Source organism: Rhinopithecus roxellana, chromosome 16 (genome assembly GCF_007565055.1).
Source record: "Rhinopithecus roxellana isolate Shanxi Qingling chromosome 16, ASM756505v1, whole genome shotgun sequence".
Lineage (NCBI taxonomy): Eukaryota > Metazoa > Chordata > Mammalia > Primates > Cercopithecidae > Rhinopithecus > Rhinopithecus roxellana.
The window spans coordinates 56,882,353-56,901,647 of NC_044564.1; the positions used below are offsets into that span (position 1 = coordinate 56,882,353).

Sequence of the window (19,295 nt, forward strand, 5' to 3'; positions counted from 1 at the left end):
ACCATTGTGATTGCATTAGGTACTGCATCCCCCCGGTTATTCGGGGTGATCTTCCCATCTCAAGGTCCATCTTCAAAATTCCTTTTGCCATGTAAGGTGACATATTCACATATTCCAGGGATTAGAATATGGATATCTTTGGAGAGAGCCATCATTTTATCTATCCTACTGAGATATACTGTCAGAATAAAGGACAGTCCCTAGTACTGATTCAATTTGGCTTTATAGAAAATTCACTATATTGTCATTGTATTTCACATTTTGCCCATTGTCTTAGCAGGGTAAGACAGAGCCTATGATAAGGACTTGTGTGGCATGCAGGTATTTAACTGGTAACCCAAGAGGGCAGAAACAAGAGATTTAGGAGTTTAAGAGAGAATAATGTAAGAGTATATTATCAAAGTTGTTTGTGTGGGCAACAGAAACTCAAATATTCAAGGACCAGCATGTAGATAGCCTCCTAAGATATCTACTCAAAGAATTTCAGGTGGAAGGACTTGTTCATCTGCTTCACGTCCATTGGTTGATAGGAATATGAACTCCATTCTGCTGCTGGGCTAGACATGCATGTGGGCTGAGTGAGCTTTCCCCAGCATCCGTCGCATCAGAAAAGTCTCAGAGCAGAAAGAAAAGTATCCAATTTGAGGTGAATTACTGACCTTGAAGTGAGTGTAAGCCCACCCAGAATTCTACCCCAGCTGGCTGAAGTGAAAGGTGGGGCTGAGAGGAAATAAGGCAGGACTTCAGAGTCCCCACTTGTACTGTTCAAATCCATTCAAGCCTTACATTAAGTTGGCTCTGTCACTGAGCCTTCCAGCTGGGAGGGAGCCACAATCTCTGCAAAAGATTTAATGTACACCAGTTTGTGGAACAAGCTGCAGTTCCTGCTGCTGCTGTTGATCCCAAGCCACAGGTGATATTTGATGTCTCACTCATCCACCATACATTCCAGATTTCCCTCACCCAACACCTCAGATAGAATGGTTTCTTTGCCTGATAGGGTGACCCAGACTTACGACCCGAAGAGATCTGAGCTTTTGATCATCATGTCCTTAACAGACTGGGGTTGTTGCAAATATCTTTTCATTATCACTGGATATGGAAGTAAAAAGAACCAGTGAATCAGTGGACCCCTGAGTTCCAGACATACTCTTCCTTGTCTCCATTATATAGCAGTGTTCAAGATTTTCATGATAATCAAGATTGATTACTCCACCAGTATGGTAATTTTTTTCTTTGCTCACTGGTCTGCCAATATTAAGAGCTCTAGGTGGCCAGACCAGTAGCACAGCTTTAGATGCTAGACTTCCCCATAGGAAGCCAGACAGACCTTTGATCCAGCAAAGCCTAAATGTGTGGGGTTGAGCGAACTTCTATAAGTGAGTCATTGGAAGTAATGGTGAAAGGGGCCAACCTACAGCATTGGGATAGCCCTGGTACAGACACAGAACATGCTTGAGGAGGTCATCAGGAGGAAGTGAATTAGACCTTGCACAGTACTACCACCATCAAGTACAGTTGGGGTGAGGCAGACATAGTATGAGTTGAGGCATCAGAGATATCTGATGCTTTATCCCAAATTAAAATTAATTTTTTTCATGGAGTGACACTGATCCACAGGCCAGACTCTAAGAACTTTGCAGTGACTGAATACCCATCTCATCATTACTTTCCTGGCATTTTCTTCTGGAAAAAATTATTCCCTGATACAGTTTTCAGAGGCAGCTAGATGTACTGTCATCTCTCCCCTCTTTCCACTTCCCTACCTATCCGCAGTTTAGTACCCAATGCCAACACTAAAATTAGCCCAGCTTCTTTACAACTAAATTATTAGTTTAGAAAGAAAGATAGAAGTAATGCTAAGGACCTTAACTGAAATCAAAACATTAGAGGCTGGGCACGGTGGTTCATGTCTGTAATCCCAGTACTTTGGGAGGCCAAGGCAGGAGGATCACTTGAGCCCAGTAGATTGAGGTTACAGTGAGCTACAATTGTGCCACTGTACTCCACTCCAGCCTGGGCAACAGAGTGAGACTCTGTCTCCCAAAAAGAAAAGGAAAGGGGAGAGGAGAGGAGGGGAGGTAGGGAGGGTAAAGAAAGAAACTAGAAATCCATCAATTTTAGGACCAACTTCAGGTAAAAAAATGAATTATGCAAGTTGGTCTTTCGACATTCTCTACCTCTCTTTATATCATGGTTAAGACCACAGACTTCTCACCTCATGAAAGATGAACTCTAACTAATTCATACTAAAGCTAAAACCCCTAAGGAGGATTAAATATGAGCAATCCCAGGATAACTTTTTTTTCCCTGGAATTGTTTACTCAACTGTCCTTTGTTACGTGGAATTTTCTGCCTGGTTAAGTGTAGGCCAGTACTTTGGATGAATTGTAGTTTTCTAGAAAGACGCTTTTTATATAAGAACCTCTCCAGGGAAATAGGGGCCTGTATAAGATGAATTTAGAAATAACGAGAGTCCACCCTTTACACTACTGATTATGTCAGCGTTTTGTTCTGCATGGTAGAGAAGTGAAAAGGCAGACTGACCATTTCTCTGAAAGCCTTTATGCTGTGAGAAGTTAACAGTGGAGTAAAATGGCCACCCTGCTCTCTCCACGGGAGCCAACATGGCTGACTAAATAGTCAACAACCATAGGAGAGACCTGTGGGGTCTTCATCAGAGCTCAGAATCTCCTAGGGTATCACTCATAAATGCAGCCATCAGGGAGATGGAGAAATCTTTGTTTAGTTAGAAATTCTCAACCTGGTTTTACTCATCCTTCCCAGGTTTATGTTTGTCCTACTGTTCACTGACATGGATCCTCTGCTTCATTAACTATCCCTTCCTCACCACATGCTCTCTGAACGTGGTTGAACCTTTTCTACCTCCATGCCTTCTTTGCTCAGGTTTGTCCACATAAATATCATTATTTTTCTCTCTACCAGCTCCAAGCCCACCCTCTCTCTGGGGCAGCTCAGTCACTCCAGGGCACAAGGGAGTCTTTCCCTCATCCCACATTTTGAGACCTATCACCTGGACCATTTGTTTGCCTTATAACTATGGTTGCCTTTTTAATTGCTATTTTATTTTCCATGTATTTTCACTGTTCACACAAGTCTTCTTCATTCTACACTAAGGCAGAAGCAGAGTGCTGTGTTCATAATAAGTGCTCAACAAATGTTGGGTTGATGGGTTGAAGACTTCATCTTAGATAATACCAGTTCCATCATCCCAGCTACCAGACTGTGTGGACAGCCAGGTCAGAGCAGCCAAATGATATTCTAGCTTGTGGCACAAATACCAGCAACAAAATAACCAAAGTCACACATCTGCCTCATTATATCATTGCTAAGAGTATGCAATTATTGGCCAGGCACAGTGGCTCATGCCTGTAATCCTAGCACTTTGGGAGGCTGAGATGGGTGGATTGCTTAAGGCCAGGAGTTCAAAACCAGCCTGGCCAACATGGTGAAACCTCATCTCTAATAAAAATACAAAAAATTAGCTGGGCATGGTGGCAGTTGCCTGTAATCCCAGCTACTCATGAGGCTGAGGCAGGAGAATCACTTGAACCAGGAGGCAGAGGTTGCAGTGAGCCAAAATCATGCCACTGCATTCCAGCCTGGGCAACAAGAGTGAAACTCCGTCTCAAATAAATAGAAAATAAATGAATAAATAAATGAATAAAATATCAAAAGAGTATGCAAGGATTTTAAAACAACTTAGAGGAATATGTATTAGGATACAGGCTAAGCTACCATAATGAAGAGACCTCAAAATATAGTGAGAAGAAAGACAGAAGTTTATTTCTTTCCAGGTAACACTCAGGTGGTTCAGAGCAGCTAAGTAGCTATGTTCCATAGAGTCATTCAGTGATCCAGGTTCTTTTCATCCTGTTGCTCTGCCATTCTCCAGGATGTTGTCCGTATAAAATTGCCACAGCTCAGTCAGTGCCAAACCCATGTTTCAACCTTCAGAAAGTAAATGAGTGGTGGAAGACACATTCAATGTTTTAAGATGAAAACCTAGAAAACTCACTCTCTTAGCCTGAACTTAGATGACACAGCTGGGCCCACTTAACTACAGGTAGGCTTGAGAAGCCATGTGTCCAGCTAATTCCCTAATATGAGAGTTGAAAGAAAGAATGGATTAACCAGCAGTATACCACAAGGTAACAAATGACTAGGAGGATCAGGCTAGGTGGACTAAAAGACAGTCAATTCAGTGCAACAATTCCATATTGACACTTTTCATGTAGCTGTTGCTTGGCTCTAGAGAAGACTCACAGGTAGTTTAGATAAGGCCTTTGTCCTCCAAATACAGTCTAAGTATACTGATGTCCTACTGGATGTTCAACTTTGGAGTCTTCAGGGATGAGTAGAGCTTCTGTACATGGGAGAGACTGTGAGGGAACCTACACAGGACAAGGGTTTGCATAAAGACACTGAGGTAGGGACCTCTCCTGTTGTGGGGACAGTGAGAGGCCCAGTTCTCCTTGACTCACATCCAGCAAGTGCTTACTAAGCACTTCCTAGAAATTAAGAAGCAGATTGTAATCAATATGGATTATCCAATATTTGGATGAGCAAGGCTCCTTATTTTTCCTTCCTTAATGTTAATCACAGTCTTTTGGATGGAGACAAATATCTGTGGGGGCTGACCTTTGGGTCAGATAGATCTGGGTTTGCAATCCTGACACTGCCATTTACTTAGCAGTGATGATCGATAGATTATTTAGCATCTCTGAGACTTACTTCCTCAACTCTCAAATGAGGGGCTCAGACTAAATGATGTCTAATCCCTTCTCCAGTAAAACAATCCATGTTCTCAGATAGCACTGTGCTGGAGGTGGTGGGGTTTGAGGGCTGGGAAGTTGGGAGGACTGAGCCTTTCCTCCTGAGCAGTTTTGTCCAGTTTTTCCTGTACCAGTCTGTCATGTTTATTCCATGTGAATGACTCCATGAGGCAAAATTCAAGCTTTTGAAAAGGGCACAAATTAACTTGGGCACCCTTTCATTTCCCTGTAGGTGAACACTCCTCCAGCCCTGCCTTTTGTTAATCTGGAGCCCTTGTTCTAATCTGCACACACCAGAGGACTCTATAAGGCTTTCCCCAGCCTCCAGAATTATTCTTCTGATCCACCCCTGTACTAAACTCATCCTTTCCTCAGTGCCGAGGCCTTGAAAAACTGAAACAAGGCAAAGGGTCAACTGTAGTAATTCACACTAAGGCATGAGTGACTGGGTTTAATATATTAACACTACATAGGATATTCTATTTTTCTCAAAAGGATCCTGTTAATCCTTGAAATTTAACAACTAATGGTATATATTCTAAGCACTGTGAGTACTTGTCAGTGGGGGAAAGACATTTTGGGGCTGAGAGATTTTGCCACTGGGAAGAGAGAGAGGATGAGGAGGAGAAGGGTGATAGGGAGGAAAAAGAGAAAAAAGAAAGAAAGATGCTTGGATGATAGATAGATAGATAGATAGATAGATAGATAGATAGATGGCAAAAAATAATATGAGAGAGTGGTAAAAAGCACAGAATCTGGAACCAGGCTGTATCTTAGCTGGGTCACTTACTGTGTAACTTAGGGAAAGCTTCCTAGTCCCTTTGTGCCTCACTTTCTTCAGCAGTGAAATGGGGATCATAGCAGAGCCAACCTCACAGAGTGGTTGTGAGGAGTGGATGAGCTGATAGGTGCAGAGCACTTAGAACAGGGCCTGGTGTGGAGTAAATGCTCCACAGAGCTAGCCATATTGGCTGTCACCCACTCATGTGGCCAGCCTGTTGGTCTACCTCTGAGCTGCCATGTAACAGGATTCTGGTGCTTTTCCTTCACCCAGGTCAGATAGAACCCAGGACCCATTCAACTTGGCTGCTTCACATTTTCATCCCCTCCTGCATCATCGCTTTCATTTTCATAGCCACGGTGATAGCCCTAAGAAAACAACTCTGTCAAAAGCTGTATTCTTCAAAAGGTAAGTGAGTTTTATTCATGGTAACCAAATGGACTGGGTGCCTGCACTGAGCCACTGCCTTGCACTGCAGGCCTATAGATTCCTGGTTTCATGCTAAACCCACCCAGAGCTTATGAACCACTTTGAGCTTGTCTTGTTGATTATTTTTCCCCAGAAGAAAATGGCTCTCGTCGTCAGTGAGCTGAACTTCTTACATTGAGTTTTTTAAAGGGAATGTTTTGTTCTTATGTCTGAAAGAGTTTGTCTTGTTCTTTGAGCCAAGAGCTTTCATCAGCCTCATGAGAGTGATGTTATTTGGCAATGCAGATAGCTACGTGCTCAGATTTTGCTGGTGGGAGGTTGCCAGGATCCTTTCTGAGGATTCCTTCCATTTTCACTCCTCTTTTCCCCAGTCTGGACATAAGCTGGGATAAACCCACCCCCTGTCTCCCAGGAATCTCAACCCCACAGTTGGGTAAGGAAAGGAGAAAGGTTTTTGAGGCCATTTGGGGATAAGGAAACAGCTGGTTGGTGGTGCCTTAACATCTTTCAGCAGCTCCCTTCGAGTTTCTCCTTAGCCTGTTGTATTCTCACCAACACACTCCTGTTCTGTTGTACCAGCTGGGACAGAGCATGCTGAAGCCTTTGAGCCCTGATTTCATTGCTTCATTGTTCATGTGTCTGTCCTTGGTTTCCTGGGAGGAGCCTGCCCACAAAACCCCCAGGATGTATGCAGGCCTAGCTGGTGCTTTCCTAAACGGCTCCCTTGTCTGCACTCAACAGACTTCTCCAAAGATCTATATGCGGCCTCATCTATAGAAAAGGAAATGATATGTGGAAATAATTCAGTAGGACTTTGGAGTAGCACTGTCTGAGGACTAGGGAAATTTTAAGTGGTTGTTATCTTACATTTATATTCATAACTTCTATTTTCTCATCTGCCATAAAATATTGTCATGTTCCATTTGTCCGTTGCCCTATGTGTGATTGCATTCACTTGGGTGCTGACCACAATACTTCTAACTGTAGAATGCAAGGAATTGTTGCCAAAAGAAAAAGACAGAGGGAGGGAAGAAGATGGTGAGGGGAGTGAGGGAGAAAGAGAAAGCAGGAGATGGGGAAGAGGAAAGATAGAAAGAAAAATAAATGTGGAAGGGAAGGGAGCTTCATGGTAAAGGAGGTATCTCCAACAGAACTTTGACTTTTAAATAGAACCATTTCAGAGAGTTATGTCAGATCCACCTCAGTTGTCTTATCTTCCGCCATTCTTCTTTTACCTCCCACACCCATACCTCTTGAAAATAGTCTTATACCAGAGTTCAAGGCCTAGGGCCTGAGGACTCCTTAAGCACTTCAGAAATGAGCAGCTGAGTCTTCTGTCCCAGCTCTTTGGGAGAATAGAATGGAGTCACACTCAAAGATAGAGTGTAAATAAATCCTCTTCTCATCCTTCACCCCAATCTTAAGAGTGAGTGAAGATATCAGTAGCTCAGAGCTGGGATGTAAAGCTCAAGTCCTAACTGTGATTAGGAGACCTCTGTTACAAAGAAGAATTGAGTGAATAAATGTGCAAACAATTTCTTTTATATTTTTAATGAACCAGAGAGAAATCACGGTTGCCTATATAATCCTTGTCTCTAAATCATTTGCATTCAGATCTGCTTTCTTACATGTGTCTGCCATGCACACAAACTTGTGTGCCACGGAAAAGGGTTGAGAACTGCTGATGATGTAGACAGAGTTTTAAACCAAGGTCAGAGGGCTAGGCTGGGACCTGGTGCTGCCATTTATTGGCTCTCTGACCTTGTACAAATTGCCTGTCTTCTTTGAGATGGTCTTTCTATCTGTAAAAGGGGAAGTAGCAAGAGAAGGAACATTTTACAGCTTATTGGCTGAACTTCACTGCCACTAGTGTGGTTCAACTTGGACTACAGAGGAATCTTCCTAACTGGTTTCCCTGTATTCACTCCTGCTACCTCCAACTTGGTCTGTTCTCACTTCTTGCTAGAATAGGCTTTTAAAAATCATAAATCTACCATATGTCCTCTGTTCAGACCTTCTCCATGGCTTCCTGTTGCTCACTGGATGAAGTTCCAACAAGCCCAGGATGGTTTGACTCACGTCTCCAACTTTAACTGCATCACCATCAACTTCATTGTCTAAGCTCTAACCATACAGGATTTTCTAGTCCTCAGAGGCATCGCGGTCTTTCAATTCCAAGTTTTCTCATACAAAATTGTCTCTTCTTAAATATTTTCTTCTTGTTGTCCATCTAAGTTGGAGTCATCTGTTAAATCTCAGCTAAGCTTATACTTCACCAAGTTTTTCCTAATTCTACCCACCACATACCACACCCATTACATTAAATCCCCTTATTATATGTTTCCATAGCACCTACTTCTTCTTTCAATATACTCAGCACACAATTACAAGTCTAGGATCTGTTTTAATAGCTTGGGCTACCAATTAAATTGCATCCCTTTTAATTTTCCAATTAATTCCTCAAGCACCCACATGCCTATCTTAGCAAGAAGTTCAATGTCTCCCTCTTATAGCATGTACTTCTCCACCTCCCACAAACTGACAGAAAGCTTACTTAGCCCACAGGGCCAGTGCTATTTACAAACAGGCAGGAAGGCTACTAGGGAGCTAGGTTAGTCCTCCAGAGAGCCCTGGTTTTGAGCAGTTGCTGTCTACTACTGCCATGTAGAATCTCAGGTCCTTCCAGGTGTCTCCATCCATTGCGCAAAGGTAACCTTGCTGGTCCCAATCCCCACACAGACCACAGTGCTACAAGATTACAGTTCTTATGGTTTCCCAACACATGCTCCGTCATTGGTCCCAAACCAGGACCCCAACGGGTTGATGAGGTAGGAGGGGATCCCTGCCTTAGCCACAGCTGTGCACAGCCAGCCTCTTCCCTTCTAGGCCCTCATGTTGAGCCTGGGACACCAGTCCTAACTTCCTTCTCTTGAGTTCCTCTTAGGGCCACTGTTATCCTGAACTTCTTAGTCCATTGCAAAGTTAAGTAAAGAGGCAGCAGTCTTGGTCCCTTTCCTTCCAGATGGCTTCTTAGCTCTGAACAGATTTACCCACCTATACCTCAGTGACTAGCTCTGTGCACTAAAGGGTATTAGGAGGGCAGCCATTATTGGTCCATAAAAGGTCCTGTTCACCATTTTCCCTAAGAGGAACCATTCAGCAGTTCAGGGCTCCAGGGTGACCTGCTGGGCTCTAAAGAAGAAGCTGGCAACTTCTGTTGCAAAATAATGTTAAATTCTGCTTCATCTGCTAGTCTCTATGTTTCAAGAGTACAGTAACTGTGTTTCTCTGATTCACCAATACATGCCCAGTATCTAAAAAATTACCTGGCATATAATAAATGTTCAATAAAATTTTAAACATTGAACCTACAATATGCAGGTGAGTATGCTAGATCTGCTCTGTCCAATATAATAGCCATCTGTGGCTCTTTTTAAGTTAAATAAAAATTCAGTTCATCAGTCACATCTTAAGTATTCACACATTGTAAGTGCTCAATAACCATGTACAGATAATTGCTCCTGTACTGGACAGTGCAGATATACAACATTTCCATCATTGCAGAAAGTTCTACTGAAAACCACTGTGCTAGACCCTTTACAAACTTCTTCTCACTTAATTTCACAAAAATTGCTTGTGGCAGGGAGAAGTGTCTTTATGCTGGGTGAGGCTCAGAAAAGTTATATGACTTCCCAAAGTCATACAGCTAGGATTTGAATACAGGTCTGTTTGACTCCAAAACTTGTGGCCTATTTGTTACAAAAGTGCTTAATACAAATTGATTCAATCAATATTATTATCTTTGAGCAATGGAAGGAGAAAGTAAGTTTCAATCCAAAAGAATTGAGTGACTTACACATTGACTTGCTAAGCCAATGGCAAAGTCAACTTAGAATCCAGTAGGAGTCACCAGCTACGGAATCTAGATCTTTAGAACAGGTCTTCAGATCTTCAGAACAGTGTTTCTTAAACTCTCTTGTGAAGGACCAGTTATCATCATAGGCTGGTAACAGTTCACCTACCAGCACCAGCCCATGAACCAGACTCTGAGTGGCATAGTCCTAGAAGACTGAGCCAGAATTTTACAAAGGTTTAAAGACCAAATATGCTGGTTTATGGTTACCTGTGGCCCACAGAGAGTGGCAGCACTAACCTCAGGCATTAAGGAGGTACCCACTGAAGCCAGCATTCAAGAACAATTCCTATGGGTTAATCACTGGGCTCCTTTCAAATGCGAACCCTCATGAAAGAGACTACAGTGCTGAATAGAGACCCCCAAATTCCAAGCTAAGCTCAAGACAGTCATGAAGGAATTACTAAAAACCTGGTATATAGGGCAAAAGCAGAATTAGGAATGGACTGATTTCAGGAACCCAGGCAATGGCAGGAGTTGGGCATTAAATCCTAAAAGAGAATCAGAGTGGGAGAGAATATGTGAAATCAGAGGTTAAGAAAAAAGTGAAAATCTATTCGTGATTGCAAAGATATGAAACCAACCTAAGATCCCATTGATGAATAGGTGGATAAAGAAAATGTGGTATATATACACCATGGAATACTACTCAGCCATAAAAGAGAATGAGATAATGTGTTTTGCAACAACTTGGATGGAGTTGGAGGTCATTATTCCAAGTGAAGTAACTGAGGAATGGAAAACCAAATACCATATATTCTCACTTCTAAGTGGGAGCTAAGCTATGGGTATGCAAAGGCATACAGAGTGGTATAATGGACACTGGAGACTCAGAAGGAGAGTGTAGGGAGTGACAGTGAGGAATTAAAAAGTTGCATATTGAGTTCAATGTATACTACGTGAGTGATGGGTGCACTAAAATCTCACACTTCACCAGTATACAATCCATACATGGATATGTAACCAAAAACCACTTGTACCCCTAAACCTATTGATATAAAAAAAATAAAAGAAAGATATGAAACCAAGGAAAGTTACTGGTGAACAGCATCCCATCATGTGAACTTGTGCTTCTGAACCAGTAACTTGAGTTACTTTGAACCAGTATCAGTCACTTATACCTTAGTGTAAATTAATTGATCAGAACTTCTGACCTGGGCCAGGGAAGGCAGGGTAGAAGTGGCAGTCAAGACTAAAGCAGAAAAGAGAGAGCTAATTCTGCAGCCAGACATTTCCTGGGTTGGATACCCAAATTAGTCCCTCAGCCTTTAAGTGCCTGAGGGCCAGGAGTAGACAGAGGAATGGAAAGTGTGGGTCTTCTTTGTTCACAGTCTTTGCCTAGCGGCCAGATTTTGCATTATGCATTACTATCCTGAGGTCCCAGGCCACAGAGAACATTTGGGCTTCCCTATGTGCATTTATTTAGATTTACTTTTTGTTCTGCCATATTTTAATCTATAAACCAAACAAAATTTTCTCATTAATCTTATTCCATTTCTGGAATTTTTCTTTTTCAGACACAACAAAAAGACCTGTCACCACGAAAAAGAGGGAAGTGAACAGTGCTGTGAGTAAGCATGATTTTTGCTTTTCTTTCTTACCTTCTTTTCTCTCTCAGTTTGAATTTTAAAGTAACCACTGTTCTATTAATTCGTGGAAGGCAACTGAGTAGTTCCAGCTTATAGAATCTTCCTGTTTGGTAACATTTCAGCAAAGCCTTGTTCTTAGCCCCAGAACAATCATGCCATCTTTTGCTCAGTCTATATTCCTAAGCATTCCCAGATGATACTGCACTGGACCTCTGGTCTCACATAGTTAGATACGGAGTTAAAATCTAACAGCAAAGAGAAGATATTCAACTGCGATGCAATTGACAGTGGATGTTTTTGCAACAAACAAGGATTAAGAAGTATATTGTTGTGGGCTGTGAGTCAAGAGTAATATGGGGAAAACAGAAGTCTCTTCATGAGGTTGACAGGCTTGGAGCTGGAATCTGTGGAGGAGGAAGGATATGACCTAGGGGTCAGAAAAAGCGGGTTGCTAAAATCATTAAGCCTGGTTGGATGAAAAGCTTAAACTCAGGGGAAGCAGCACATGATTGTGGGGGCTGGCAAGTTGGAAACGTGTACGGCAGGCCAGCAGTCTGGAAACCCAGGCAGGATTTCTATGTTACAGTCTTGAGGCACAATTCCGTCTTTTCTGGGAAACCTCAGTTTTTTGCCCTTAAGGCCCTCAACTGTTTGAATGAAGCCAACCTACATCATGAGAGGTAATCAGCTTTACTCCAAGTTAACTGATAGCAAGTGATAATTACATCTACAAAACACTTTCACAGCAACATACAGACTAGCATTTGACAAAGCAACTGGGCACAATAGCCTAGCCAAGATGACACATAAAATTAATCATCACAGGCACCAAGAGATGAGGGGGACAGTCTTGGCCATATACTTGGCTGAAGTAAGTCAATTTGTCATTCCTGCCTGAGCCTTTATAAATAGAAGTAAGTAACCAACTGCTATCTGGTCATTGGAGTTGTCCAAGAGGCCAGGGTTCTGTCTAATAGCTGCTCATGCATGAACCTGCCAACCTAGATTGCAAGCAGACTACCAGTTTGGTGTTTTTGTTTAGTTCAGCAGGACTTTTTTCTCAGCTCACTGCCTCTCAAACTTTCAGCAACAAAAGGACATCTGTGATATCAGAATCTACCACTCTAATTATTTGGATGCAATAGCAATGAATATCTGAGTAAATCTAGGTGGGGAGTGGGGGCACCCTGTAGCCAAAATGACTTAACAAAATCAAACCAAAGTTTTGAAAATGATGTCTTGGTTCAATGAAGAGATTACTTGAGGTAGGTTTGACTTATCTAATATCTTATTTTCTTTGTCAATACCTAATGAGGAATTTAAATATTTCTAGATAGCTTTGGAAAAGTCCCTTAAAGAGGCACCAGCATACCACTGCCAGATCTAATCCCCCAAACACTGTTTTCATCATCATCATGTCATCTCTTATCTCTAGAGATCATATCAAATCCTTCCCAGGGTTTTTCAGACCTTTTGACAATTAGCCACATTTCACTAAGCCAACTCATCTACCACTTCTCAACAAAACTTTTCCTCAAGTCGAGCTGCTCCACCAACACCACTGCCATGAGCTCATTCCCACTTCTGTGCCTTTGCTCACGTTGGTTATTCTTTTGGAACGTCCTCCCCATTCCTTCTGACTTGTCCAAATCCCAACTTTTGGCATGGTCTACTTTAAGATACAGTAATGATTAACTTTATTATTATAACACCAGGCTTCTGTTCTAAAACATCAGAAGTGTGTTTAGACTAGCTCATTTAATCCTCACAGTAGCCCTCTGAAGTATTTACTCCCTGCTTTCCATTTTATAGGTGAGGAAGCAAAACATGAAGCAGTTAACTAACTTGCCCAAGGTATATGGCTAATAATATAAGGACCAATAAATTGATTCAGCAATCCAGGTGTCCAAGTCCAGAATCCACACCCATACACTACACTCTGCTTTTTTTAAATTAAATTTAATATTTTTAGAGACAGGGTCATGCTCTGTCACCCAAGTTGGAGTGCAGTGGTATGACCGTGGCTCCCTGCAGCCTCAACTTTTGGACTCAAGCGATCTTCCCACCTCAGCCTCCTGAGTGGCTGGGACTACAGGTGCATGTATTTCTTCCAAGACTTTTATTCAGATGAATATTTTCCCTTCCAACTTAAGAAGCAAAGGGCTTGCTGGTTTTGGTTCACTAACCAGCAACTGAAGCAAGACCCGACTTGTGAAAACGCCTTATAGAGTTCAGTATTAGTGCTGTTTCAGCATTTCCTGGATCTCTTGCCTTTGTGCACATGATAGAATTGCACTTCCCTGTAATTAATTTGTAGTTAAGTGTGGTCATGTAACTCACTTTTGTCAATTAAATGTAAGCATAAGTGATGCGTGTTATTTCTGAGTAGAAGATGTAAGAGTTGGCACGTGCTTTGCCATATTTTCTTTATCCATCTGGCATGGTAACCAGTAACATTCTAGGTAGTAATTGCTCCATCAGTCTCAGTCTCTGAGTAACTAAAATTGACAGAGTCCCCTGGTGATCCTCAATGTACATGGAACATGAGCAAGAATAAGCTTTTGTTTTTTATATTGAGATTTTGGAGTTGTTTGTTCCTACAGCATTACCTAGTTTACTCTAATACAACATGGAAAAAACTGGAACCTATAATAAATAGACCCTACATTGCATTTAAACTTCTATTTCTGAGGAATAATAATGTGGGGAAATACTTTCTATATAATAAAAAAATAGAAAAATTGCAAAATAAAAATATACTTATGTATCATTCATGTTCTATTAAAAATGTTATTTATAGACTCACCATATTCCCTTCCTCCAGAAAAATAGAAGTAAAAATATGAAAATGCCTATAATTATGTCTTTGGATTATGGAACCATGTATTGCTTTTTACTTTTATGTTTTCTGAATTTTATTTTTGAGTGCCCTGATGTATTACTTTTACGAAGAAGAAGAATACTTTCTGAGGCCATTTCAACCATCTCCACTCATCTCTCTAGATCCCAGTAGTTAAATACATTATATAGGACTCTTCATCAGTCCTTATCAACTTTAGGAAGGGCAATGCTATACCTTCTTTAAAGGACACCTACCAATGTCTTAGTTGCCTTTCAAAGATTCCTAGCACAGCTAAATGTCATGGATATGCTCTAAGGATGTACGAGCTGAAGTGACTTGCATAAGGTCATCTCATAACTTACTGTTAGAAATGGAGCTAGAACTCAGACCCACTGAGTCCTTGTCTGTGACACACCGCCCTTTCCATTTGTGGAAGTTGTTCTTGTATCTAATTTTACTTGTGCTGCTATCTGGGCCTATGCCATTCTCCCTCTTATGCAGACAAGCAGATAAACAATAAAACTTTAGGAGTGGGTTATGATACCATAGACATATATCATCTATCCTTTACAAAATAGTTATTACAGTCATCAAGCCTTGGTTAGAGTTTACAGACCATGTATCCTAGCTACCTCATTTCACAGATTATGACATTGGGAGCTAAGAAATATTAAGTGACTTCCTTAAGTGAAACAGTAGCAGACCAAAAAAAGTCATGATTCCCAGCATAATGCTACTCACTCATTTATTCATTCATTCACCCACTCACAAACGTGTATTAAATGTCTGCTATTTGCAAGACCCTGTCAGTTAGGCCATGTGGGAACTAGAAGGATGAATTTATCAGTCATCCAAGATTCTTATAATAAAGTATTACAGATAAGGTACTCAAGAAACAGTTCTCATTCACATAATTTGGGTTAAAACAAGAAGCCAGCTTTCTATATGCTTTTGCATATTGAAAGATTATATGCCAGTCTTTATGTTTTTTTTTGTTTGCTTTGTTTGTTTTTTTGAGTATCCTGTCTTCTTTCTAAGAACTTCCACCTGAGAACTGACCACAGCATCAGCATTCCACATGGGTGTGTTTCCTTTCCCCTTTCCCATTTCAGTGGTTTCCAATTTCTTTTTCTTTTGCCATTATAAATCTTTTGCAAAGGAAATATTAGACAGAACTCCTACATGTCTAGCAAATTAAAATAGTGGTGAAATTAGAGTGGAGGATATAATCACCCTACCATAGGTCCCTACAAAGCCTCTAAGGCAGGGGTCCCCAACCTCTGGGCCACAGACCGGTACCATTGGCCTGTTAGGAACTGAGCCACACAGCAGGAGGTTAGCAGCGGGCAAGTGGCTGTTACTGCCTGAGCTCTACCTCCTGTGAGATCAGCAGCAGCATTAGATTCTTATAGGAGCATGAACCCTATTGTGAACTGCACATATAAATGATCTAGGTTGTGTGCTCCTTATGAAAATCTAATGTCTGATGATCTGAGGTGGAACAGGTTCATCCTGAAACTATACCCTACCCCCACTCCCACACCCAATCCATGGAAAAATTGTCTTCCACGAAACCTGTCCCTGGTGCCAAAAAGGTTGGGGACCACTGCTCTAAGATACCTTGTGCTTCTTGGAACATATTTGGAAAATCATATAGCTCTCAAATTATCCCTATATCCTGAAGCCCACCTTACTTATCAGTCCACAGAAATGCCCAACCCATGTCAGGCAACTTCACACTTTCTTTCTTCAGGCAGCACAGTTGTCTCAGGGAGGGAGGAGGGTGCTATTAGCAAGAGGAGTCACTAACAGCTTCACTCACCTGTGCCCATGAATTTTTAATGGTGTGAAAAGTCTGTGTATTTTTTATGATTCTCTGTGTCTCATATAAGAGGGACAAACAATACATGAATACAAACAATACATGAGTTCAGAGATGGGGACAAACATCACTTTAAGCTGAGGATAATCAGGGAAGAAGAAAGGTTTCATGTGGGAGGTGACTTTTGAACCAGGAAGAAATGGAAACAGCAGACTATTCTAAATAGAGGAGACACTAAGAGGAAAGGCAAAGAGGCAGGAAGGTGTGGGAAAGTGCACTTGACCCTGTTCAGAGAGAAAGCCAGGTATGAGATAAGGGGGAAAGACTGTTAGGGGATGTATTATAAACCATTAATTCCAGGCAAAGGTTAGATTTTACTTACTAGGCAAGAGTGCTTCAGTTAGATCCTAGCAGGAAATGGAGGGCATGCTTAGAATAGGTAACTGAGGCAAGTTTAATGAAGAGACTATTTACAAAGGTGTGTGCAGCATTAAGGGAAACCAGCAAGGGATGCTGAGCATGCCAGGATATAACAGCAGGTAGGGAAAGTGACTATCCCTAGGTCTGAAGGAGAAAGGGGAGGGAGCAGTTCCCAGAACCCTAGTAAAAATGGCAATAAGAAAGGTCCATCTGGCAGGACCTGTGGTCTTTAACAGAGGGACAAAGTCAACCTACAACTTGTCTGGGAGGTTGCTGAGGAATAGATACCCCAACCTTGCTCTCAGCCCACTGCAACCCACTTTTTCACCTAGACTGAGCCTAGTCAAAGACAGAGGGAGGAGTCCAGTGATGTAGTCTACAATGTCATCATCCTGGAGCATGAATAGAGTGCAGCAGGGTGAATAATGAGTCTGCAGGAACTAATAGAAATATCTGACACAATAGGAAACTATAAGAGGTTTTGAATAGGAGAGGCCCCTGAAATGTGCTCCAATATTACTGAGCTATGTGTGGCCCACAGAATGGAAAAGGAATGGCTCTTGCAATAGGTCTGAGGAGAGAAGCTGAACACTTGGACTAGGGCAATGGTAAAAACTGTGGAAAGAAAAGTTTTTAAAGAAAAGTTTTAAACCATGCTGCTTCCAGCTAGATGAACATTTTTTAAAAAATTAGTTCCTCACTCAAATTTTGGGGAAGTTATATATTTTCTAATCATAACAAATGATTTTTCTTATTTGTGGGCTTTTCTCCCCAGATCTGAACCTGTGGTCTTGGGAGCCAGGATGACCTGATGTGACATCTAAAGATGCTTCTGGACTCTGAACAAGAATTCGGTGGCCTGCAGAGCTTGCCATTTGCACTTTTCAAATGCCTTTGGATGATCCAGCACTTTAATCTGAAACCTGCAACAAGACTAGCCAGCACCTGGCCATGAAACCTACCCCTTCACTGATCTGGACTTATCTCTGGAGCCTATGGCTCTGAGCAAGCACGACTGCACTTTACAAAATTACCCCACTGGATCCTGGACCCACAGAGTGCCTTGAGGCTCCTTCTTGCTGCCAGACTGAAAGCAAAAGGAATTATTTCCTCTCAAGTTTCCTAAGTGATTTCCAAAAGCAGAGATGTGTGGAAATTTCCAGTTACAGAAACAGATGGGTTGCCAATAGAGTTATTTTTTATCTATAGCTTCCTCTGGGTACTGGAAGAGCCTATTGAGATTATGAGCTCATGACAGGGCTTTGCACAAACTCAAATCATAATTGACATGTTTTATGGTTTACCGGAATCTTAATAGCATCTGAAGTTGTTCTAACTAAAAGAGAGCATTTAAATATACACTAAGTGCACAAATTGTGGAGTAAAGACATCAAGCTCTGTTTTTGAGGTCTAAGTCACAAAGCATTTGTTTTAACCTGTAACAGCACCGTGTTTAATAGTGGTTGTTTTTGTTTAAACTACATCTTTCCTTTAGAAATTCTTGGTTTCTTTTTAATTTTTTTACCTTAGAAATCAATGATATACAGTCAAAAATATTTGATATGCTCATACGTTGTATCTGCAGCAATTTCAGATGAGTAGCTAAAATGGCCAAAGTCCCAAACTAAGGTTCCTTTTCTGGCCCTCTATATGACTTTAAACTTGAGCTTTCAGTGCCTCAGTTGGCACATCTGTGATACAGCAATGCTAAGTAGTCAAGGCCTTTGATAATTGGCACTATGGAAATCCTGCAAGATCCCACTACATATGTGTACAGCAGAAGGGTAACTTGGCTACAGTAACGGCTTTATTTTGTTAAATTTGTTCTTCATACTGGAGCCATGAAGCTCAGAGCATTAGCTGATCCTTGAACTATTCAAATGGGCACATTAGCTAGTATAACAGAGTTAGGTAGGTGGGCCTAAAGCAAGCTCCTTAAGTGAGCAAAATCTAGGGCTTATGGGAATGAAAGGGTGTGAAATTGACTAACAGACAAATCATACATCTCAGTTTCTCAATTCTCATGTAAATCAGAGAATGCCTTTAAAGAATAAAACTCAATTGTTACTCTTCAACGTTCTTCACATATTCTACTTTTGGGTAAGAAGTTTGCTCAGGGTCTTGCAAGTCAGTAAGGTTAATATCCTGTTACGCCATTTGGCTCCCAAAGATTTGAAGGCCTTTGAGGCAAACTTGGATGCACTTGTCAGGAGAGTTGGGTCCTAGGGATGCTTGATCTGGGGTTCCTGCTGGAGGAGGAGCACTTCCTAACACCACAGAGAGCAGGGCAGGAGACAAGGCCTTCTTCTCTGGAAGAAAGCCCAGCTATGCTACCCCTACCCCCACCCATGCCCTAGATATGTGATTAGTGTGCTGAATCCGTGGGTGGTTTTGTTTAACTCTGCTAGGAACCCAGTGGCATAATGGTTTCTGTCAGAATATTTCCATCTTTGTTCCTAGATTGGGGCTATCTTTTAGAATACCAAATAGGGAGAGGGCAACCTAGCTGTAGTATCCTGAAATCTGGGTTCTGTCAGGGGAGAACATCAAAAGGCATTATGTCTTAGCTTCAGAAATTTTCTATACTACAGCATGCTATCTTAACACCTAACGTTTATCAAGTACTTGCTATTGCCCAATATTGTTAAGCATTTTACACATACTATTGGAACGAATCATCCCCAAACTCTCTGAAAAAGACAC

At 41.5% G+C, this 19,295-nt stretch overlaps 1 protein-coding gene across 2 annotated transcripts in view; it reads left to right on the forward strand.

The window, feature by feature from the left end:
* PDCD1LG2 (programmed cell death 1 ligand 2) overlaps nucleotides 1-18,667 on the forward strand; it is a 58,975-nt gene extending 40,308 nt beyond the window's left edge. Inside the window, exons 5-7 of one of the 2 annotated variants that reach the window (XM_010365085.2) lie at nucleotides 5,851-5,985; nucleotides 11,437-11,490; nucleotides 17,368-18,667. In XM_010365085.2, coding sequence (XP_010363387.2) covers nucleotides 5,851-5,985; nucleotides 11,437-11,490; nucleotides 17,368-17,399 — 221 coding nt within the window. In that variant the 3' untranslated portion in view covers nucleotides 17,400-18,667. The remainder of the gene's footprint in view (nucleotides 1-5,850; nucleotides 5,986-11,436; nucleotides 11,491-17,367) is intronic. The other variant, XM_010365084.2, reaches the window with a different exon arrangement.
* Nucleotides 18,668-19,295: the final 628 nt, after the last annotated feature.